At 36.6% G+C, this 26,338-nt stretch overlaps 1 protein-coding gene across 5 annotated transcripts in view; it reads right to left on the bottom strand.

Moving 5' to 3' along the window:
• slo (calcium-activated potassium channel slo) overlaps nt 1-26,338 on the bottom strand; it is an 880,402-nt gene that overhangs the window by 259,189 nt on the left and 594,875 nt on the right. For all 5 annotated transcript variants that reach the window (XM_090404400.1, XM_090404403.1, XM_090404399.1 and 2 more), the window contains 2 exons: nt 12,760-12,910; nt 10,012-10,186 (listed from right to left, as the gene is read on the bottom strand). In XM_090404400.1, coding sequence (XP_090260526.1) covers nt 10,012-10,186; nt 12,760-12,910 — 326 coding nt within the window. The remainder of the gene's footprint in view (nt 1-10,011; nt 10,187-12,759; nt 12,911-26,338) is intronic.

The following is a 26,338-nucleotide window of genomic DNA, read 5'->3' as shown; positions in this document are numbered from 1 at the left end:
CATAAAACATGCACACCACACCCAATGTATTATGATACATATAACACAACATTTATCTAGTATATTACATAGTATAATTTGTGCATACTATATGTACACTGCACATTGTAAAATATATATATATGTATGTGAGTGTGTGTGTGTGTATGTAGGTATATATAAATATATGTGTATGTAAAATATACCTACACATTATGGAGAAAAATTCAATGACTAAATAACAAGGAGCTGTTACAATAATGCAATACATATTGGAGATACAGTATGAATGTCTGCAAGTTAGAAAGAAGATGTAAATATTTAATATACCCAAAGTGTACAGCTGTTGGAATAGAAATGACTGATGTAAAACAATGTATTATATATATATGTATATATGTGTGTATATATGGGTATGTGTATGTATGTATATGAATAGATATGGTAAGGATATATTATTAAATGTGCCATTAGCAAAGATTTGTCACAATAACGCAATGTATAGTAAAGGTATAAAATTAATGCCTGCATATTCAAATGCAGATGTAAATATGTAACCCACCAGCTGTATAGCTGTGGAAGTAGAAATGAATGATGTAAAGAGTAAAGATAACATGCAAATACAAAAAAAACAAAAATAATAGAAATATAGAACTAATGTAATTGGTTAGTAACATATATGAAAATAGATATATCTAAAATATTATATGTAAAAAAAAAGTAGAAAAAAAATGTACTTGAAAACTGATATTGTCAACATATTAGAATGATATGTAAACAACAACAACCATGCTATGTAAATATTATACATAGATTGTAAATATTTGTATATAGTTCCGAATGTACATAGCATGTTGATTATACAAATAAAGCTCAACGGACTAGAGCAAAAAAAAAAAAGAAGCTCAACGGACTAGAGCAGTGAACCGCAAATCCAAAGACACTGGTTTGACTCCAGCTAGCCACCCTGCAAAATGTTTTCATTTTTCAACTGTTAAAACAAAAAAGTTATTATTTCTATTATTTATTTTAAGAGCCTCAGTAGAAGTGACGTTTGCATTCTACAGTGCTTGACCGCACGAAGAAAGGATTTGGTGGTTCAAATCTAGTCGCCGACTAGAGGAAATTTTTCTAAGCCTTTTTTTGGCCGGTTCCCGAGTTAGTCGATCTCTGGCACAGGGTAGGGGGTTTTTTCTCCCGGAAACTCGGGTTTTTTGTCCCGTAAACTCAAGAAAATCGACCGTAGAACCTACACTATTTTCAGACATTAAAAATATTGTGTTAGGGTTAGAGACCACGAGATGGCGGCACTAGCTTGCTGCCTTCTTCTTCACTGCGTACCAATGAATCAGTGATAGCCTTGGGCCAGATATCTCTCTGATTGGCTACCAGTGGAGATTGAACTGCCCACTCAGTCTCCAAAAGTTAGATGGGGTAAATGGCCACGCCTACTCCCTATACGGGAACAACATGGGCGTTAGCTGATTTTTTTTTTTTTGATTATTTATTTTATAAATCAATGTTGAAACTTCTGAGATTGTGAGAAACGATTTTCCAATAAACTATCGATTTTGTTCATAGCTAAAATGTATTGTTTATGGACATAATAAAAATATAAACTTTAAAATAAATTATAACAAAAAACGACAACAATAATTAAACACACTAAAAACAACAAATCTGAAAACAAACCCCAACTCGACATCACCAGAGTTAAAGATCGGTACTATCAACGTAAGAAGCCTGAATGGTAAAGAAATGGAGCTAGCTGAGGAATTAGATAAGTACCAGATCGACATAATAGGGATGACTGAAACAAAAAAGACCAAAACTGGTGAGATCTTTCTGAGCAATAAATACAAAATGTTATATTCAAGGAAATGAAGGAGAAGCCATAGTATTCAACACAAAATTTTAGGCAGTTGGAGGAAATAAGTACATTAGATATATCGATATCTGACTTTGCTGCTCCAGGAACGGGGAATGAATGTAGGAAGACAAGTAGTGTGATAGGAGAGAATGAGAAAATAATAGTTGATAGTGTGGAAGGTGTGAGTGACTGTGAAAGTTTAGGAGATGGTTTTGTTTGGGAGAGTGAATTTAGATTAAGAGTGACTGACCTGCAGAGGGAGATAGATGAGTTGAAAGAGGAGGTGGAATGTCTTGTGAATGAGAGCAGAAGTATGAAAGATAAGATTAGGAGAATGGAAGAGATAAATGCAAGGCGAATCAGAGTAGGAGAGAGAGAGAGAATTTAGGGAGTATGAGTGAGAGGTATGGGGGTGCTAGAAGAGGAGAGAATGGAAACAGTAGAAGAGAGGGAATGAGAGAGAGGTATGGGAATGCTAGCAGACGAGAGGATGGAAACAGTAGGAGAGACGGAATGAGAGAGAGAGATGGAAGTGCTAGAAGAGGAGAGAATGGAAATGGTAGGAGAGATGGAATGAAAGAGAGATATGGGAATGCTAGAAGACGAGAGGATGGAAACAGTAGTAGGAGAAACAGAATGAGAGAGGGATATGGAAGTGCTAGAAGTGGAGAAAATGGAAACAGTAGGAGAGAGGGAATGAGAGAGATGTATGGGATTGCTAGAAGAGGAGAGAATGGAAACAGTAGAAGAGAGATGTATGGGATTGCTAGAAGAGGAGAGAATGGAAACAGTAGAAGAGAGAGGTATGGGAATGAAAGAAGAGGAGAGAATGGAAACAATAGGAGCGAGGGAATGGTAAGAGGCATAATGTATGGCGACACAATGATCCGTGGTGTTCAAGATAGGATGCGTGAGGAGTGTTTGCCAGGAGGAACAATAGAAAGGGTGGCTATGGCAATTAAGAGAGGTGAAAGGGTGGATGAGATGATTGTGATGGTAGGAATGAATGACTTGAGTGGTAATGTAAGTCGGGCAGCGAGAGATATGAGATTTTTGCTTGAGACTGTACGGAAGAAGACAGAGAGAGGAAAAATAGTGTGCATGCTGCCTAGGTATGATAATGATGAGCTGAGCAGAAGAGCGGTGATATTGAATGGCATAATAGCGAGAATGTGTGACAAGAGAGGACTGGTATATGTGGATGCTTGGAGTGCATTTGAGGAAAGAGAGGAATTGTATGCGAGAGACCGTTTACATTCGAATGAGGAAGGACGTAGGCATCTGGAGAGATTGCTGTTCTGAACGAGTCAATGTGTCCCAGGGAGGATGATAGCAGGGATGGCCTCTTGTGGGAATGGATACTTGGGGGAAGGGAGACAATGTCAGGTAACACTGAGCCCAGTGGAGTCTAGAAGGAATAATGCTGGGTATAGACACAATGGCATTTATATGCTTTATACTAATGCCAGAAGTATCTGGAATAAGGGAGAGGAATTGGTGGCACAGATAGCATCAGCCTGGCCAAAAATTATTGCGATCACTGAGACGTGGTTGACAGAAGGGGATATAACAACAGGAATAGAAATCACTGGGTATAGCATTTTTCGTCAGGATAGGAGGGGAAAGCGTAGTGGTGGGGTACTGCTTATGATAAGTGATGACCTATGTCCTCTAAGAGTGTAGAATTTGGAAGGAAGTGAGACAAATGATTTTGAGAGCGTATGGTGTGAGGTAGAGGTAGGCAAGACAGGATATTTAGTGGGGTGTTGCTACAGACCATGGAGCACAGAGGATGGGGACCAGGAGATGTTTAGACAGCTAAGTTTGGCAAGCGCAAGAAGAATTATTGTTATGGGAGATTTTAACTACAGTAGTATAAACTGGGGAGAGGAAGATGCATATAGCAATAAGGGAATGGAATTTCTAGAATTCTTGAGGGACAAATGTCTTAGGCAACATGTAACAGAGGGAACAAGAGGTTCAAAAGTTTTGGATTTGGTTATAGCATCAGAAGAGTTGATAATAACTGAGTTGATGTCTCTCCCACCAGTTGGAGAGAGTGACCATATGGTGTTGACTTGGAAAATGAATAGACATGCAGGAGTATCAAAGAGACGGGAACTTATGTGGAATTATAAGGCAGGTAATTATAATAGTCTTAGACATCAACTTCGGGAAGTTTCATGGAGGCAGGAATTGGAAGGCCGGAATATCACTAGTGCGTGGGAAATTGTGAAAGAATATTTGTTATCAGCAATGGTAAGTTGTATACCACGAGTGAAGAAGAGGACGCAATTTGGAGTAAAGTGGATGACAAACAATATTAAACAGGAATTGCATGCGAAAAAGAGGCTATGGAAAAGATATATGGAGACAGGTGAAGAGATGCATGAGGAATATAAGACACAAGCCAGAAGAGTGACTAGTGTGGTAAGGAAAGCAAAACTGGAATATGAGAGGAGATTGGCCCTAAGATCCAAAGAAAATCCTAGGTAATTTTTTAGCTATGTGGCCAGTAGGAGGAGAAATGACTGTGGAAGAATGATATTGTGGGATAAAAATGGGAATAGAGTGACTGATGCAGAGGACATAATGGAATTGTTCAATGAACACTTTATTGGAGTATTTCATCCTAGAGGAGTCAGTTTTAATGCTAGAGGGATAAGACTGGTATGAGGTCTGGAGGTACAGGAGGAGAGTGTGTTTCAGATACTGAGTACTCTGGATGTCAGTAAAGCTGTGGGACTGGATGGTATTTCACCACAAGTTTTGAGAGAATGTGCTAGGGAATTGACAGTGCCTTTAACATGGCTTTCTAATGAAAGTCTGGCTTTGGCAAAGGTGCCCAGGGAATGGAAGGAAGGTAAGATAGTGCCACTGCATAAGGGTGGTAACAGACTGGAAGTGTCTAATTATAGACCAGTCTGTGTGTCATCAGTAGTTGTTAAGATCTTGGAGAAAGTAGTGAGGGACCGTATACAGCACTGGGCAGATGAGGGTAATGTTATCTGTGAGAGTCAACATGGATTTGTGAAAGGGCGCTCTTGTTTTAGCAATATGCTAGTCTTTTATAATAAAGTTACAAGAACATTAGATGAGGGAAAGGCATATACGGCAATTTTCTTAGACTTAGCAAAGGCATTTGACAGGGTGCCACATGATAAGCTGATATTTAAGTTGCAGCACATGGGTTTGGATGTCAGGTTGGTCAACTGGATACAGGATTGGCTGTCTGATAGATATTACAGAGAGTTGTGTATGGTGGAGCAGTTTCAAGGAGACAGAAGGTTACAAGTGGGGTCCCACATGGCTCAGTACTAGGACCTATATTGTTTAACCTTTATATCAATGACATTGCCAGTGGATTGCAAGGGGATATTCAGTTGTTTGCAGATGATGCGAAGCTGGGAAGGATTATTAGTAATAGTGCAGATGTGGTAGCCCTCCAAGAGGATTTGAATAAGCTAGATAGATGGGCAAATAAATGGGGATGTCAGTTTAATGCAGCAAAATGTAAGGTCTTGAGGTTTGGGAAACATCGATGGGATGCTGCATACTCTACGGGAGGAGTTATACTGGAGGAAGTAGGGGAGACAAGAGATCTGGGGTTGATGATTGATAGAAACCTGAAGTTTAGGGGACATATTGCAAAGGTGGTGAAGGTAACACAGAGGATTGCTGCTATTATGAGAAGGACACTGACCTGCAGAGATAAGAGGGTTATCATTCCGTTGTATAAGTCTCTGATCAGACCACACTTGGACTATTGTTCTCAGATTTGGTCCCCAGGATTTGAAGGGGATAAATTAACTGTGCAAAAGGTACAAAGGCAGATAACAAAGATGGGTTTCAGGACTGTACAAGGATAGTTATGAGGATCGGCTGAGAGAATATGGACTGCAGAGTTTGGTGGATAGAAGAAGGAGAGGTGATATGATTGAGACTTTTAAACTGTTAAGAGGTGGTTACAGGGTTGACACTGGGGAGTTCTTTCGCTTGGTTGAACAGCAGGAAGGAGTGATGACAAGAGGCCATCCCTGGAAGTTACGAAAGGAAACTGTGAGTAAGAGGGTAAGGAGTGGTTTCTTTGTGTGGAGGGTAGTTGAGCCGTGGAATGCATTGCCTGATGGAGTGGTGGGAGTGAGAACAGTCAGTGAGTTTAAAGAGTGGTATGATAGACTTTGTGTTTCTCAGGGGGGACCTCCCCTCGATGAGTCTTGACAGACTTTATGTCTTAGGAAGGATATCCCTCGATGAGTCTTTTGACTCCTTGGAGGCCTGAATAATAATAATAATAATAATAAAAAAAAATACGAGGCAAATCTTCTTGAATGGCAGTCAGTCTCAAGTAGAGTAATGTGGGCAAATATGAGAATGGGGAACTGGACAATGAGACTTATTTGTGCCTATGGTCCCACAGAAGGTTCTACTAAGGTAGAAGTGGAGGAATTTTTTGAGGCTTTAGAAAAAGCAACTGACACAATGAAAAAGGAAAAGTTGATCCTTGTTGGGGATCTAAATAGCAGAGTAGGAAATGATTATGAGACATACAAAAATATTTTGGGAAAATTTGGAGAAAAGAGCAAAGCTAATAATAATGGCAAATATCTGTTGGATTTCTGCTCAGGACATGGACTGGTTATTACTAACACTATGTTCCAACATAAAAAGTGCACAAATTCACATGGAGAGAAGAGGCTAGGAATAAGAAAAGTCTCATTGACTATGTTATTGTTGATAGTATGTTTTCTCCCTGGTGCAGGACACCAGAGTGTATAGAGGATTTGAAATTGGAAGTGATCACTATTTAGTCTTGAGCAGGATAAAATTGAATTTCGTATTGAAAAGAATAACATGTAAGAAAGTTTTAAAGCGAATAAAAGTTGATCAGCTCTCAGATGTGAACTGTAGACTAAAATACAGAAAGATTATTGAAAAGAAAATGAAAGAGTTTGAGAACAGGAATCAAACCTTGGAGATTCAGTGGCAAACTGAAGGAAACATTGATTGATTCTGCCAGAGAGGCATGTGGTGAGGTTTTGTGCAAGGATAAAAAAATCAGAACTCCCTGGTGGACACAGGAAGTTAAAGAGGCAGTGAAGGAAAAGAAGAAAGCATATCAAAAGTTCCTGGCAAATAAGTCAGCTTTTACTCTTACAGAATATTGAGACAAATGTAAGAAAGCTAAACAGTGTGTAAAACTAGCTAAATAAAGGTCATGGGAGGACTTTGGCAAGAATATAGAAAATAAATATCAAGAAGGCGGGAAAATATTCTGGAGGTTGTTGAAGAAGCTTAGGAATGGAGGAAAGAGTGCTGCAAAAGGAGTTAGAGATAATAAAGGTGACATGAAAATGGGAGAAAAATATATCCTTGAAGTATGGAGTAAATACTTTGAAAAACTGCTAAATGAAACAAGCAGTGATGACAGCACAGTGATAAAAAACACTGACCAGGCATGCAGTCAGGAATACATATCCATACTTGAAGTAGAAAAAGCCATCAAAGGCTTTAAATGTGGAAAGGCAGCAGGAGTAGATGATATTCGACCAGAAATGCTGAAGTATGGTGGTATAAAAGTCTTACAGTGGCTGCTCTGCATAGTTCAGAAGGCCTGGACAGAGGGACGAATTCCTGATTATTGGAGTAGAGCTCTAATATACACATATATAAAAATAGAAATAAAACTGAATGTAAGAATTACAGAGGTATTTCCCTACTGAGTGTTCTTGGCAAGATTTATGCCAGTATACTTGAGAAACGCTTGAGAAGAATTTTGGAAGAAAAGCTTGGTGAAGAACAAGCTGGATTCAGGTCAAATAGAGGCTGTCAGGATCAAATCTTCACTTTACGACAAATAGTCGAGAAAGCATGGGAATATAACAAAGATCTGTATTTAAGTTTTGTCGATTTGGAAAAGGCATATGACAAGGTGCCAAGAGAGAAGCTTTTCAATATGCTGCAGTTATATGGTGTCAATGGGGTATTATATCAAGCAATATTTAATCTTTATTTGAGTTGTAAGTCAGCAGTTAGAATTGAAGAAAGTACAGGAAGATGGTTTAATGTTAAATCTGGTGTGAGACAAGGATGTACATTATCCCCTTTGTTATTCATTATCTATATGGATCACATTATGAAGGAAAGTGGTATTAAACATGATATCAAAATTGGAGATGTTAATGTCAGCTCTTTGCTTTATGCGGATGATGTTATACTTCTAAATAAATCCGCTACAAGTCTGCAAGATTCTCTGACTAAATTGAATAGCTATTGTAATAGATATGGTATGAAGGTCAGCAATAAAAAGACAAAGACAATGAAAATGGGCAGAATCATTGAAAATGTCAACTGTGTTGTGAATGGAGAACCTGTGGAACAAGTAAAACATTTCAGCTACTTAGGCACGATTTTTACTGAAGATGGTAAATTAAATATAGAAATAGTCAACAGAATCAGCAAAGCTGATATGGTGGGAAGTCAACTGAATAAATTCATATGGAATAAGAGAGAAATTAGTCAGAACACTAAATTAGCTGTATACAAGACAGTGTTCAAACCAGTTTTAACTTATGGATCTGAGAGCTGGGTCAGAAGTAAAACACTTGACCAAAGACTAGAGACTGCAGATATGAGAGTCCTGAGAAAGATTAGAGGTGTGAACAGATGGCATCAATGTCAATATCATATTAAAAATGAGGATATTAGGAAAGAACTTGACATTGTCAGCATCCAGGAATGCATTAGCAGAGCTAATCTCAGATGGTATGGTCACTTAAATAGAATGGGAGAGGAAAGATTAGCAAAACAAGTGTTCTCTGCCAGGTTGGCAGGAAAACGACCCAGAGGAAGACCAAGATATAGGTGGATTGATTAGAGGTGTGAACAGATGGCATCAATGTCAATATCATATTAAAAATGAGGATATTAGGAAAGAACTTGACATTGTCAGCATCCAGGAATGCGTTAGCAGAGCTAATCTCAGGTGGTATGGTCACTTAAATAAAATGGGAGAGGAAAGATTAGCAAAACAAGTGTTCTCTGCCAGGTTGGCAGGAAAACGACCCAGATGAAGATCAAGATATAGGTGGATTGATACGGTACAAAGTGCCTTAGACGATAGAAATATGAGATCTGATAATGTTGGAGTCTTGACAAGTAACAGACTGATTTGGAGGAAAATTGTAGATAGGAAGTTAGTAATGATGTAATTTTTTCATGTAGTACTGTCATATCCTGTACACCCCTTGAGGGTACATGGCAGGAATTTGATGATGATGATGATGATGAAAAACAATAAAACGACAACAATAATTAAACACACTAAAAACAAATAAAACAGATCAACAAGGCGAATAAATAATAAGACAATGAAAGAATCGCCTGCTATTTACGTACAAACGCAGTGACTGGGCCAGACTAAACTGGCCTCAAGATAAGTGTTGCGCTTGGATAAACATGTTCGCTAGTGCACTTACCCTATACATGCCCTGTGTTCTACACATATAAAATAGGGCCAGCCGTGGCTGGCCCCAGAGACTGTACTATGTCGCATTATACAATATTGCCACGAATGTTGTGTTGGAAAACAAATTTTATTGTGTTTTCCAACACAATAAAATGTGTTGGAAATAGATTAAAAAATAATAATTACAAGAAACATATTTTTTAAAACTGCAATTATTGGGCTAGTTATACAAAAAAAGGTGGGGCCCGGCCCCTATAGATGAACCGCCCCTGTGTGTGTGTGTGTGTGTGTGTGTGTGTGTGTGTGTGTGTGTGTGTGTGTGTGTGTGTGTGTATATAAAATAATCCACTCATTAATATGAAATCCAAAATTCTTGTTTACCTCAGATTCATATTAGAAAAATTTTACTATGTTCATCTGAATGCCACAGCTGGAAAAACCAGGTAATTTTGTTTAAATACAAGAGTACACATGATTCTTAGGTCTGTGTTTATGGGTGGTATCTGACAAGTTTCACACTGTCACTTTGTCTAATCAAGGAGAAAAGGATAATGAAATATCTTATGAGAGAACTAAAAGCTTTTTCAGTTCTGTCATAATATTTTATTTATTAAATCCCACTTTTGATATTATAAGGAATCTGCAATCCATAGAGAGTTGACAAAAACGTTTTAAAAGGAAAACAGTCACTTACTAAAATGCAATCTTCAATGGCTTTTGCTGCACACCAGTGAAACATTCCTGTTGAATCATATTTCATTTCAGTTTTTTCGAAGTCGAAGTCCTTTGATTGGTCATCTGCAAGTCCTACTGGGAAGGTCCGATCCTGATTCGCAGTGCCATTGTTCCCACTGGGGCGGCTTGTAGGCCTGTTATTAAATACACAGGGGGAAAAAGAATTCAGCCTATGGGCCATGTTTTCGTTGTATTCATATATATTTGTAGACATAAATAAAGAAACAAAAGCATAAAAATAGCCATAACCAAGCAAGCAAGACCACTAACTACATCTTGGTATGAAACAGGTAGGCAGGTATGGAGGAGGATAAACTGCAAGGCAGGACTAATCTAAATTCTGGGATAACTTATTTCTGCTGCCACAATACTGTTCATTGCCAATATTTAAACACACAAGTTTTATTAAAATAATGCACAGTTATTATCCTAAATTACTATATAAAATAAAAATGCAAAATTACCAAAGCTACATGCGTTCTGTATAGAATATTATCTACAATATGATTTTTGAAAATTCAAAAATTTTACTTTTAAAATGTAAATTTTTATTATGTATACTTAATAATTACTGATTATTAGATTAGCCGATTGCAATACATCTTATACATGAATATTTATATTCTTTATATTACATTAGATATTAAACATGATTATTTTACACTTTTATTTAATAAATTTCATTACTGTGAACCAATTATCAGCATTTTTATAATTTAAAGAAGATAGAGTAGAAACTTAATTATCTGTTCTCATGGGCAAAGAGAAAATACATGTGTCACATAAAGAAAGATGAAAAAAAATCATGCATTTCTTATATAAATTATACAAAAATGAATATAATTAAAGCAAATATTAGTTGCTATAATTTTTCTTTCTTTCTTTCTTTTAATAATTGGAAGAACAAGGACAAAGAATTTTTTATTTGCATAATTAATAATTTTATTTAATATGTTATTGAATTCTTTTTATTTGCATAATTAATACTTTTATTGAAAACGTTTAGGTTATAAAATGCAATAATGTGCAAAAAGCCATTTGTGGTGAATATAGGCAAATAATAATGTGCATTTATAAATGTATTTCAATGCAGCTAAAAAAATGAGTAAGGTGTGAAAATCAAAGAAACTATATAAGTGAACTGCCAATGATAATCCAAATGATAATTAAGTGTCTACTGCTCTTTATATTTTTGAAATATAGTTAACATATTTTATAAACATAGAAAATCATTTCATATTTTTAACAGATTTCAGTTAATTAATCAGTTATTGTATATACACAGTAAAAATATTAAATAAAACATGAATTATTCAATAATGCTAATCTTAAAATGGCAGCTACAGACTTAATCAAAGTACTTCATAATCAATAAGTGGGTGGCAAAATTTCAGGCAGCCATGTTCTCTTTCCAATCATGCCATGCATCATGCATCATGCATAAGGAATTTTGGAAGTTTCAGCAATTACTAAAGCAGAATATTCACATCTACCACCCACTACTATTAAACTGCATAATTTTAAATATTTCTATAATAATGTAAACAAAATAATTTAACAGAATTTGCGCTAGCAACAGGCTGAGGGTAATAATTGAAAGAATGCAAAATAAATAAATAAATATATATATATATAACGAAACATGCATGAAATTCCACCAAGGAACTAGAACCATGAAATGGAGAATTAAATATTGACATCACTAGAATGCCCTATTGTGTATTATGTTTACTAAAGTAATAAATATTTTATTTTACTACTACTGAAAAGGACTTTCTCTGGTAACCAATATTTCCAATTAATTATGTTTTTAATGTTTTTTCTTTCTTGTCATTAATTTTTCTCTATTTAATGAAAACTGACAGAGATGCTACACTAGAGGGCATTCATAGTAAAAGAAATGAAAAATAAAAAAAAACAGAAGGTAGAAAGTGAAAGAAGAGAGGCATACATGAGCTTTTTCACTTCATAGGCAAGGTGTAAGCCAGCATACATGTTGGGCGCGGGCATCCGTTGGCCCTGCGGGGTGCCAGATATGGGACTGGAAAGAGACGGCAAAGGGAGAAGAGTGTGATCAAAGAACGGTGCACACTGAGGACGAAGCTTGTTAAAAGACCATGGTGTCGAGTGATAGGTGCCAATACACGAGCCAACATCCATACAATAAACTGGCAGTTTACCCAGTGCAGTACCCTTCACAAACACACACAACAAATACAGCTCAAGCAACCCTTCTAATTTAATTATATATTTCTATTACTTTAAGAGAAAGTTTAATTTTGCCTCACATACCATTTTACTTTTCTGTTTATATATATCATTTAAAAATTTCAAAATAATTAATATAAATTATATATATTAATATTTTAAGTTTAAAATTCATGTTAAAATTTTTAATTAAACAATAACACACATATCAAAATTTGGCACAGTTAAAAGCAACTAATCAATACAGCACAAAAATATCTTTTTAAAGTTTAATGTTTAAAAGTAATATCAACAATTACAACAAAGTTAAAATGTGCAATAGGTGTACTAAAGAACACTTGACGATATCTCAGACTTCACAAAAACATGGTTACGTCACATGAGCGTTCCAGAACACCAGCACGTGTTAAGAAAAACAAGGTGCAGAAATAATTCCATTTCCCACCTTCAAAGAAGATACATTGAGTAGACATGCAGGACACACAGATTGTGCCCTCACCTTGTAAAGGCGCCAGGGCCACTGTGTCCACCACGACCATTAGGGGATGTTAGTGGCGTAGATGGGTTACCCTGGGAACGAGGTTTACTTGAATTCTTCTGCCTGTTAGCACTGTGCCTTCCCAGACTTGTCTGGGACTGTAGATTTGTGACTGTGAAGGAGATGAAGGCAAATGCTAAAGGAGGTTTATTACAGCGGACGCGATATTTTTAAATTTTTTAAAATTGCTTATAATACTGAATTAAAACATTAATCTATGCAGCTTTTAATTCAAATAAAGCATATTATTGCCACTGCTGCATTATAAATTAATAATAAAAAAAAACGATTATCACAATAGTCTTATCCTAGACCACTGTTACAAAAAATTAAGACATTTTCTGCAATGGTATCTGAAGTTGACAATCAGGAAGACAGTCCTGGTATACAATGGCAAAAACAGTCCATATTACTTAACTGAAACATACTATCAAAGACTAGCAGAGAAAATCAGAAGTTACAATAGTTAACCAGCAAAGCAAATGATGAATATAACTCACATTAATAAGGGAGCAAACTTATATACCATTCAAAACACATTAAAAGCATTCAATATCCAAAACAGGAAACATTTCTTATTAATTTGTGAAGTTGCATTCTTTCGAGTTCTTTTCTTAATGAAAAGAAACCAACCTTACCAACCTTACCAGAAATTTAGAGAAGTTTTTCTATATACTGATAAGAGCATGAAAGTAAAAAAAAAAAGCTTTCCTTTAGTGTTACATGCTGATCAGCATTCATTTCAGTAAAATTATGGAGACTACAACTGTGTTAGGAATAATTAATTTCCTGATGTTTTGACCGTCATAATTAAGGTCATCATCTGAAGAATATATTGTATATATTGTATTGTTATATTATATGTGTATACTCTAAATATATAATAATAATAATAATTATTATTATTATTATTATGTGACACCTCCAGGGAGTCCAAAGACTCATCGAGGGAGAGTGTGCCAACAGCATCGAATGATTGATTCCTTCCAACTACTAACCGTGCTCAAGCTTGCTTAACTTTTTGCGAGCCATTAGTAGCAGAGGCTCTACAATCGATCAACCTTTGCTGGCTATACAAAGGTCAAAATGTCGGGAAATTAAAGTAATTATTTCTAACATAGTTGTAGTCTCCATAATTTTACAGAAATGAAATAAATGCTTTATATACCATTATATAAAGCAAATGTGAGGCCTATTTCCCTAAGCAGAAGGAATGAAAAATCACTTTCACAATTCGAATGCCTCTTAACCACAGAAAACTTTCTGATATCTGAGAACTATATGAAGTACATTAATAAATTAAGAAAAAAATTAGAAAATTAGAATGACAGCATCTGTTTGAAGCAATGTAATATTCTAATGAATAAATACAAGCAACTCCAATCTGCTTCAGACTCTTCTAAAATGAGTTATATCTTTTCCCCTCCCCTTCTATGTAGAATTATAAGAAATTAAGTTAGCATTATATATTGTTTTTTTTGTACAGCTGCATACAATAAATAAATATAATACAGAGATATAAATAAATACAAATTAAAAAGAAAATTAGCTACTGATAGATGGAAAACTTCTGGATAGCTTGAAAATGGGTAGAAGGGAACCAGTTTTGTGAAAATATAAAATAATAAACAAATATAAAGTATAAGATACGAATTAAAACAAACCAGCCTATAAATAAGTCATCATTATTGACTGATATAAGTATGTATATGTGTATGTTAGTTGATTAAGCAATGTCAGCATATTAAACTTAGAAGCAATGATATTATTATTATTATTATTGGCACTGAACCTCCATAAAGAAGTCAAAAGTCTCATTTTGGTGGTCCTTACTATGACACACAAAGTTCATCAAACTGTGCCTTAAACGAATTCAAAGCTTTCACACTCACACCACTCTCAGGCAATGCATTCCACTCACCAACCACTCTTCATTTTCAAATAACCTACTACTCACCCCCCCACTTCTTCCCATCCTCCTTTATACTGTTTCCAGGGATACAGGAGGAAAAATCTCTTTCACATTAACCGGGTAACAATTCCTTCCCAACTCAATCATAACTCTACTCCTATTCAGGTAAATGGCACCCTCTCAATCCATCCTCATATCCCATGTACCACAGACTGGAAACCAAATCAGTCAATTTTATTTAGTGCCTTTCGAACATATCCTCATTCCCTGTGAAAACCAGGTGACCAAATTTGCACATAGTAATCCATGAGGCTTGATTAAAGCTCTATACAATGGACATGCCATAATCTGATGTGATGATTTTATAACTTGACCAATATGACTATTAATAATATAGTTTCCAAATCATAATTATTATTTTTTAATAGTTAAAATACTCATTATTTTCAGTAAATTTTTGGAGAAGAACTGGATTGTTTTCATTAAAAATAATAATATTTATTTTAATGGGGTTTAAATTTTTTGAAATAAAATTAAACCTAGACCATAGTTTTTTTATTTATTTTTTATTTTTTATGTGGTTCTCACCCATAAAAGGTTATTAGTAAACCCATAGTACATTTGTACTGTGGATGGCTAAGAATTTTTGTTTTCCAATTTTATTAATTTTATATATATATTTTTTGTAATTTTTTTATATTTTTTTACATAGTCTAACCCCCCCCCTCTAGAGACCAAACATGGAACTTTTTTAAACTGCTTCATGCCTCTAATAAGCAGAGTGGTGGTCTCACACTGGGCGATGAACTTCATCTCCTACTTAAAGACAATCAGAAACAACCACATCAGGATTCTAACTTACGACCTGTTGGTTGGAGAGTGGGTACACTAACCACTTTTTACTTGTGTGTTAATGATACTTGGATGTTTACACAGATGATGCAAAGGTGGGGACAATTTTGAGGAGTTGAGTATATGTTATGGCTTTACAGGAGGATTTGAATAGTGTGTGTGTGTGTGTGTGTGTGTGTGTGTGTGTGTGTGTGTGTGTGTGTGTGTGTGTGTGTGTGTGTGTGTGTGTGTGTGTGTGTGTACATGTTCAATGTTGCAGTTTAATGCTGCAAAGTGTAAGGTTTTAAATTTTGGAAAGTAAAGATGGGATGCAGAGTATACAGTTGGTTTAGACATCTCACAGGAAATAGATGAGATAAGGGATATGGGAGTGAGTGGACAAGGACATAAAATTTAGGGGGTACATTGTTAAAATTATGAGGATAACAACTGATTAAGGCGATGGATGCACAGAACCCTGATAAGTCAAAGTAAGGAGATTAATGTTTCCTTCTATAAAACCTTGATCGATCCCCATATGGATTTCTATGATATTTGGTTACTTGGTTTTCAAGAGGAACAAAAGAATTAAGTATTGTCTGCTCTCTGGAATGTTAAGTATGAGGAAAGATTGGGAGAAAATGTAATTTATAAAGTCTGTATGGTTGAGGGGGTATATGATTGAGATATAAATTGATAAGGGGTGTTACCAGATTGCTGAAAAATTTTGCATAGAATGGGGTAGAACAAGAGGCCATTCCTGAAAACTGTATATGGAGAGTATGAGTAGGGGAGTAGGAGCTGTTTTTTTGCATCGAGAGTGGTTGGTTAGTAGAATGTATCATTGGAGAGTATAGTGAGTGCATAAACAGCGAATGATTGGTTTGATGAGCTTTGTATGTCATAGTGGAATCTCCCACACTGAGTCTTTGGCTTCATGGAGATCTGATTATAATAATTACAAATAATAATAATAATAAAACATGGACGACTTTGAATATCTGAAGGCAAATGAAATTAAACAAGTAATAGAAGATTTTCTATGGGAACTGATAGAATGAAGCACAGATAGAATAGTTACATAAATATGAGTGCATACACAAATGTTTAAAAAAAAATAGATTATGGTTGCAAGAACAACAGATATAAAATGCGTTGATACACAAGAAATATTCTCATTTTTATCCATTTTATAAAAAAAGAAAAAAAAACAGTTATTAGTTAACTTCATACACAACCTATTGTTTATATATGCTTGATTATAATATGGTTACAAAACAGGAATAGAATCTACTGCACGTTATATATCATATGCTACAAAATCATTAGTAACAACAGAAATACAAAAATTATTAAAGAGGTTATATACAGTAAAAACTAATTTTAAAGGCCTTAAAATTTGTCCGTGGACATTTCTACTATCTTTATAAGAGCATGTATATAATACTAAAGTGCTATGCAATGCCATTTAGTAACTTTCAGATATATTTTCAGTAAATGACCACCTTCTTTAAATGAGGTTATAGGATGGTACTAATCAATGAAGTGTAAAAATCTAAGTGAGAATTCCAACTAGCCAGGAATTATTATTTCAATATTAACTATTGAAATGCATTTTTCAATAGTTAATAGCTTAGATTCACCATAGGAAACACTACCATTATAACAAACTGCTGAAAAGTTTCAACCAAGCTATATTAGTATAATGCTGAGTTTAAATAAATTTATTATAGCAACTAATCAGTATAAAAAAAACTACTCCTATGATCCCAATGAGTTTGCTATAGTGAACATTGACTGTATCCACCAAGATTGATAAAAAGGCTGGCCTGGTAGGCCAAGTGGTTAGCATATCCGCTCTCCAGCCAAATGGCCGGATTTGAATCCCACCATGGGCATGGATGTTTGTGATTGTCTTTGAAAATACTAGTGGTGGGTGGTAGATGGCATTGGTGTGCATGATGGTAGTTGCAGTTCATTGTAGTTGGTGGATTGAGGGTAAAGACAGAGAGCTGTAGAGTCGGTACCCTCCCTTGATGAGTCTCTGGAGTCCCTGGAGGTGTCACATAACAATAATAAGAATAATAAGAATGTCTTGATATGCAATAATTATTATTATCATTAGCATTCAACTTCCATATAGTCAGAAGACTGATCACAAGAAATCAGTCTTCTGACTAAGGATCCCTTTTTCCTTAAATTTGTTTAATCAATGTACTTAATCTTTCGCTCATTATGCAAAGAACTTAGTACTAACTGCTTTTCTTTCTATATCTTTAGTCAACTTACAGGTAATGAAGTTGACCCTTGTCCATCCACACTCTTCACTATCACACAAAAATCTTTTATGTAAGCTGTACATTCCTCTTCTGAAACTTATAATCCTCTGGCCTCTTCTAATAGCTATCATCCCACATTAAACTGACAACTTACATTTGCATTTTCTCAATATTCATTTCCCAAATTAATGAAGTGTCCATATGTGTGAATAGAAGTTCACATGTATTCCATTAAAGCATTATTATTATTATTATTATTATTACTATTATTATGGGCAACTCCAGGGAGTCATTAGACTCTTCGAGGGAGGCCCCAAATCATATTCATCACAACTATTTGACATTCATACAGTATCTATCATACCTCGCCTTAAACTCATTCACTGTCACAGCATCCACTACAGACTCAGGGAGCGCATTCCATTCATTCACTACTCTAAAAGTAAAGAACCCAGCTCTAACACCCTTACTAACCACACTTTTGCCCAGTTTCCATGGATGTCCCCTAGTCCTCCCACAACCAGCCCTGTTCTCAAAAATATCTTCTGAATTAATTTTATAGAAACCCTTCAGTAATTTGAATATCTCAATCATATCTCCCCTCCTCCGCCTATCAACCAATTTTTGCAATCCACAAATCCTCAACCTGTTCTCATATGGTTCATTCCACAGACCTGCTATCATCTTGGTCACTCGCCTCTGGATCCTCTCCACCTCCTCCCCATCAAGAAGAAACCTAGGTGACCAAATCTGAGCACAGTAGTCTAGATGGGGTCTTATCAAGGCTCGATACAGAGGAACAATAACCTGCTTGTCTCTGCTTGTCAACGTATTCTTCAGCAACCAAGTGATTTGATGAGCTGATTTGGCCACTTTTGCAATGTGTCCCCTAAATTTCAATTCCTTATCCACCAACACTCCTAAATCTCATGCCTCATCAATTTCCTGGAGCACGGTTCCACCAATGCAGTAAACTGCCACCAATCTTTTCACCCCAAAATGCATAATCTTACATTTTGCCACATTAAACTGACATCCATTCTCCTTAGCCCAGACCTCCAATCTATCCAAATCATCCTGCAAAATTTTGACGTCATCTGCATTCACTATTGCCCTACCCAACTTCGCATCATCCGCAAACAAATGAACTGTTCCTCTCAGATCCTTTCCTATATCATTTATGAACAAATTAAACAGCAGTGGTCCAAGAACAGATCCTTGTGGCACACCACTAGTCACAGGCCGTCTTGTGGACTCTACTCCTGAGTAAACCACTCTCTGATATCTCTCCGTCAACCACCCTCCTATCCATCTCACCAACCCTATGTCCATTCCCATATGCTGCAATTTACTGATTAGAATTCCATGTGGTATCCTGTCAAAGGCCTTGGCAAGGTCCAGTAGAATCACTGTAAACCTATTACCCTTATCCAGTTCAGCCGTCACTGTGTTATAATACGTGAGCAAGTTACTGAGGCATGACCTACCCTTCACAAAACCATGCTGTTCCCGATACAGTATCCTGTTTTCTTCTATCCAATCTTGTATTTTCCTCTTGACTATTTTCTCTAAGACCTTGATAATGATTCCTGTTATGCTGATTGGCCGGTAATTTTCAACAGCAGCCTTGGAACCACCTTTGTGCAGTGGAACTATTTTCCCCTCTTTCCACCCCCTTGGGACTGACCCAGTCCTGAGGCTCAAATTAAACAAAATGGTCAAGGGCACTGACAATTCTTTGGCGACTTCACTTACGACACGAGCTGATATACCATCCAATCCCACAGATATATTGACATTGAGGTTCTGTAATAGACTAGTTACCTCTACTTCATTCATCACAATTCCAGTATAAGCTGTTGGTTCTTCCATTCCTGCAAAGTCACCACCTGGATGATATACTCTTGCAAAGTGCTCGCTCAGTAATTCCACAATATCGACTGATTCGGTTACCTCCCTACCCTCAGCATTTTTTAAGATCATTCTAACATGAGCATTTTTCCTTTTACTTGCAACATATTGAAAAAACTGTTTGGGATTCTCTTTAGCCTGTGTGGCCAATTTCCTTTCGTAATCTGCTTTTGCTTTTCTTACCACCCTTGTTACCATCCTGGCCTGAGCTTTATACTGTTCCTGCACCTGATGGTCACCTTTCTCCTTAAATTCTCTCCATAGTTATTTCTTTTTTTGCAGCTCAAGCTTAATGGTGTTATTCATCCATTTAATCCCTACTTGATTTATTATTCGGACTCTAGGTATACAGTTAGCCATTGCTTCATACAAACACTTCTTAACTGCCTCCCATGCACTATCAACTTCTAGTCCTTGCAGATGTACATGCCATGGCACTGAACTAATCACACTCCTAAGCTTGTCATACTTTCCAGCCTGATAATTCCACATGTACCCTGTCTTAAGTGTAAATTCGACTCCTTTAGCCACCTCCCAAGTCATGACCTTATGGTCACTCTCACCAATTGGTGGCAACATGGTCATGTTCGTTACAGCCACATTCTCAGTTGCAATTACTAGGTCCAGCACTCTCTGCCCCCCTGGTATTTTCCAATACATGTTGCCGTAGATAGTTGTCCCTTAATAACCACATAAAATCCAATTCCTTATTCCCACGTGCCCTCTCCTCTTTCCAGTCAATGTTACCATAATTGAAATCACCCATAATAATTACCCTCCTTCCACTCATTTCTTCTATTTGCTTATGCATACTATCCCCACCATCCACTCCATCACCCGGTCTATAGCAGCACCCAATTGTATATTTTGTTCTGCTGGATTCTATCTCACACCAAACAGCCTCAAATGTGCTTTTTTCCGCATCATGCAGTTCAACTTCTATACTCCTTGGCTGAAGATCATCAGCTATCATCAATAACACTCCTCCCCCCGTTTTATTCACCCTGTCACTCCTGAACACGCTATACCCGTCGCATTCAATCCCACTAGCTTTATCATCTTCTGTCAGCCATGTTTCACTAATGCCGACAACCTGTGGCCTGGAAGTGCCAACCATGGCCAAAAACTCTTCCTTCTTGTTCCTAATACTCCTGGCATTAGTGTACATGAATTGCAGAAGCCCATTTGTCCCATCCCTACTTTGATGCCTTATAATAACTATCCCATTCTGATTTGTTGTCTGTCGTACTCGCTTGGGCATAATATACTCATTCATACACTTAACTTCCCCCCTAAAGTCTGCATATCTACCCCCCCCCTTAATAAATCTAGTTTCCCTGCGTCTGTACATCCACTTCCACATCATTCATCAACACTCTTTCAAGTCTCCGTACACCAACTCCATTCAAATGCAACCCATCCATCTTATATAAGTCCTTTCGAACATCGAACTCATTCCACACATCCACAAATTCCACACCACTCTCCATGCATAACCCACGCATAAAGTCATTGGCAATTACGGCCCTCATTCTAAACACTTTGCTGTCATACCGCGGTAAGATACTCACCATCCTAACTCTCTCACTCTTCTCTTTTGCTACCTCAAACAACTCCCTCACATCCTCTATCATTTCCATTTTGTCCTCTTTCAAATCATTCGTTCCTGCCACGATTATCATCTCTTTCACCCTCTGTTTTTGCAGTCGAATAGATTCGCTGACGTCCTTTATGTTCGCACCTGGCTGGTACGACTTCGTTAAACTCTCGATTATTACGCCTCTTAATAGCGAATCCCCATATAGCACTCGCTCCTTCATTTTACTGACGTTTGCGAACATTCTATTATTTGCCATCACAGACTTCCGCCGGTTATTTGTCGGTATGTTCAACACACATTTTCCATACGCTCCAGTTGTCTTTTAGCTCTGTGTATCGCACCATTCAAACGGGCAATTTCGCTACTCGCATTTATCTCACCATTTTCATTATCGATCAAATCATCCATTATTTCTGTGTTTCTTCCTTCATTTACATTTTCGGCGACACTCTCACACCTATCTGGCACTACCATGCAATTCTCTAGCACACCGCCATTTTCTACATTCTGACTATCGTTAACGATATCGCTCTCGACACATGAAACACGCTTGAAGTCCTCATTCTCTTTACACTTTTTACACATATTAACTCCACTATCACTTTCTAACCAGACTCCCACCGCTCTTCGCAAGGCATACATCTCACAGACAGCACATTGCATAAATTCGTTTACATCAAAACTTTTAAACAAACATAGCGACCTGGCTGCCATTTTTTTCTTTATCGGTGCCATGTGTACGCTATCTTTTCTTAAAAATAATAATTAAAATAACAGAAAACACGCAAAAATTGCACAGACACACCAAGAAACAAACAGCAAACAATACTACTTAAAATTCTAGTAAAATATCTAATGTTAACACAAAATAATACTAATCTTTTCAGGAGCTCTCGACAAGCCGACATCTAATCAGTGCGACACCAAGTGACGATCGAGTCGTTGTATAAAGTTGTATCTCATTGTATAAAGCATTATACAATGAGATACTTATTTTGAGATACATTGTATAATTGAGATACATTGTATAAAGCATTATACAATGAGATACTTATTTGTCATGCCAGAAGTCTAAATAAATATGTGCTTCCCCTTGACATGTTGCTCTAACTAATTCTAGTATTATGAAGGTCTCCAAAACATTGAGGTGCAACGTCCAATAATTGTTTGATCGGGCTCTACTGCTTCTCATTCCTTACTGGAGATTCGGGGACAAATGGAACTGTATAAGAGGAATGACTGCATATGAATGGTTTTGGAGTGAGTCACCTGGAAAGGCTGCTGGTAGGAAGCATAATCAGTGATGTGAACAAGGTATTAATGGAAGTCAGAGATGATGCAAATGAGTAGGAGAGTGAACCAGGGAGAACAATGTTATTGTGAATGGAGATGAAAATGTGAGAACAGGAATGCAAGTTTGGACACGGAAACTATGTGGGCCAGGGAGGTCAGAGAGACACAGTGTAAGGAGAGTGAATTCTGAAAGTAGTACTGAATGCATGTATGGGGATGGTCAACATAGGAATGGAATGGAATGGAATACATGGGAACTATATTATTATTATGTGACACCTCCAAGGAGTCCAAGGACTCATCGAGGGAGGGAACCTACTCTACAACTCTGTCTCCATCACTCAATCTACCAACTCCAGCGAACTGCACTATCTACTGCCCATCACCATCACCACTAGTATTTTCACAGACAATCAGAAACATCCATGTCTGGATTTGAACCCACAGCTTTTTGGTTGGAGAGTGGGTACGGTAACCACTCCGTCAACCAGGCCAGCAACCCATATGACAAAGGGTAAGGATGAGCAGTCAGGAGCAATTGTGGAGAAGTCACAGATCAGGGGACAGCAAGGGTAGGATTGGTTATGGACCAAGAAATAAATTGTTATGCTTATTTATGAATGCCAGGAGTATCCAAAATAAGGGAGATGAAATTGTTGCACTGATTGAGTTTATTTGCTCAAAAATAGTTTAATGAAACATGGTTGGGTGAGAATGATATCTTGACAGGAATAGAAATGAAAGATGTGATGTTTTTCGTGATGATAGGCAGGGCAAGAAGGGAGGGGGAGTGTTGATGATCATAGCAAGGGAATGTGTCCATGCAGGGTTCAGATACAAGAAGAAAAAAGTGACAGTGGTTTTGAAGCAGTATGACTATCAGCCAGGTGCAGGTTGATAGAATGAGATATTCAGCTGGATATTGCTACAGACCAGGGAATGCAGAAGGTGGAGAAAAAGAAATGTATAAGCAACTTGGCTAAATGAGAAAACAAAGGGTAATCATTATTATTGATTTCAGTTACAGCAATATTGATTAGAATTGAGAAATTCATTCTCCTTATTCCCTGATGCTATCTCTTCATTCTCGTTATACCACCTGATGGTATAACTAGATCTAATCTTCCTCCAGTCGATGAGAATGATAATGAAGCAATCACCTGGGTTACAGTCAGTCATATGAGAACTTCTATAATAATGGAATATATGTGGAGCTACAAGGCATGTGATTATGTACAGCTTAGGAGACAACTGGGAGTTATAGTGTGAAAAGAGGAGTTGAGTGAAAAGGACACAGATGCTGCTGAGTATTGATCAAGAGTATTAAACAGCAGTAATGGCTAAGCGTATTTCAAAGGTGAAAAGTCTAAACAAGGAGGAGTAAAATTAACGAATAAAGAGATTAAGTGTAAAATCTGGAAGAAGATGGCACTGTGGAGAACACAAGATGTATGTTGATATAGTACGCCCACAGATACGAGACCCTTTGACACTTCTGCGCATGCCAAAAGAAGGAGAATCCATTCCTATAATAGGGTAATCAATCCGTATTGTGGGATGAGTGTTTAATTATTACATGTCTGAAAATTAACTTCTCTTTTATGATCATTGTAATTTTTAAAGTGGTAACTATTTCGCTTGTATAATAGTTGGAAAATTTTACGTATTAAGCACGTGATTTTGCTGCGTGTTGGTGATCAATTCATACATCACCTTATTTCTTTCTCCCCTTCAACATGAATTGACTATTCTTGGCAGTCTGCCAACGACAGTTCTTGCTTCTGTGGTCGGACTATAATAATCAGTTGCATGAAGAGTACAAAGTGCAGGTCAGGAAGGTGACTCGGTTGGTAATGACACCAAAAGTTCAGTATGAAAATAAATTAGCCAATTAAGTAATCAAGAAAATTCTAGTGAGTTCTTTCGATATGTAGAAGAAAATAGTATTAATATGTAGTAGAAAAAATGCAAGTAGAAGAAAATGTTACACCTCCAAATCAAAAAATTAGAATAATCAAAGGAAATGTGTGGAATGATTTGCAATTCTAATTTATTGCATAGAAAAGAATTATTACCAAATATGAATTAGCATCATCTAAATCTACATACTTTGTAGATTATGTAACCATGTAAACACATAAAAATGTAATATAAATTATAAGAAAACTGTTATTTGAAAACATATTAGAAAATAAATGCAAAAAATTACAGTCAAAGGGAAGCAACATGATAATTAGTACTTTGTTGCATCACTCTTAGCTTTTATGACCTTTCGTAAATGGTTAGGCATATTATTTACTAGCAGTTCACAGTCTTTTTTTTTTTAATCAAAACATGCATATACGGTCTGCAGACTAGAAACAAATTCATTCTTGATTATATAAGGAAACCTGTGGAGAATTCATGACTAAATAAACACACATAAAACCACAGTAATTGTTTTTTTTAATACATAAATATTTCGACCTAAGTGTCTTAGGACATCGTCAGTACAGTTGAGAACAATACTAAGAATAACAGGCAGAGCTGTTCTTAAACGCATCTCTGAACATCAAGATCACATCCGTCTCATCAAGCCACAGAAATCCGGCTACTCCCAACATGGAGTTGAAAACCCAAACCATAGGATCTACTGGGAAAAGACCAAACTTCTACACAGATCTTCATACAAACATGAATGTTTATATAAAGAAAGTGCTGAAGCCCTACTTCACAGACCCAATCTAAACTGCAATGATGTTCTTGCCATTCCTCAAGTATGGGAAATTGTCATAAAAAATTGTGTAAAATAATTCAATTTTAATTTTAATTTAATCTAAATAATCTAATGTTTTTCATTTTTTTTTAATGCTAGAAAGCACTGCTGCACGCATTTGGATTCTATTGTATTCATGCGCCCGATCTGTATGTTATTCCTAGTATTGTTCTCAAATGTACTGACGATGTCCTAAGACACTTAGGTCGATATTTTTTTTTATCAAAACATGCTCCGTAGCGCAATTGGAAGAATGATGGTACGTTGCGCCCTTTGATTAGAAAAGGCCTAAGTTCGATTCTAGTCATGACAGAGGAATCTTTATATGGACGTTTTTCAATCAAAGGTGAGTTAGCCGATCTCATACGAAGGTAGCAGGTTTTGTTCTCACGGAAACTTGGGTTTTTCATCCTGCATACAGACAAATTGGCCCTTCCAAACACACGCAATTTACAGACAAAAAATACTAGCTGTGGTGGTGGTAGTGGCTAGTAGATGGCGTTGATGTTGATGATTGGTAGTAGAAGTTCGGGTGGTGGAGATGGAGAGTTGTACAATAGGTGTCCTCCCGTGATGAGTCTTCGGACTCCTTGGAGGTGTCACGAATAATAATAATAATAATAATAATAAATATTTACGTATTATAAAAACCAATTACTGTGGTTTTACATGTGTTTATTTAGTCATAAATTCATTCTTGTCTCTTGGGGAAACTTCTTGAAGATGTTCCTTCATAATTCCCCACAAATTTTCAATAGGGTTTAAATCATGAGTTTGCTGGCCAAGAAATTGCATTTATTTGCCTTTCTTTGAGCCATCTAGTAGTGGTCTTGGAAGTGTGACAAGAAGCTGAATCTTGCTGAAATACTGTAGGAAATCAACATCACATAAATTTTCCGATGCCAGTAATATAAAGTGCTCAAGAATTTCTTGGTACACTTAGGAATTAACTCTTTTGT

Source organism: Typopeltis vanoorti, chromosome 14, assembly GCF_054136105.1.
Source record: "Typopeltis vanoorti isolate ZY-2024b chromosome 14, IOZ_Tvanoo_1.0, whole genome shotgun sequence".
NCBI classification, from domain to species: domain Eukaryota; kingdom Metazoa; phylum Arthropoda; class Arachnida; order Uropygi; family Thelyphonidae; genus Typopeltis; species Typopeltis vanoorti.
Note: the sequence above shows the minus strand (reverse complement) of the source record. Positions and strands in the feature narration are given on the sequence as shown.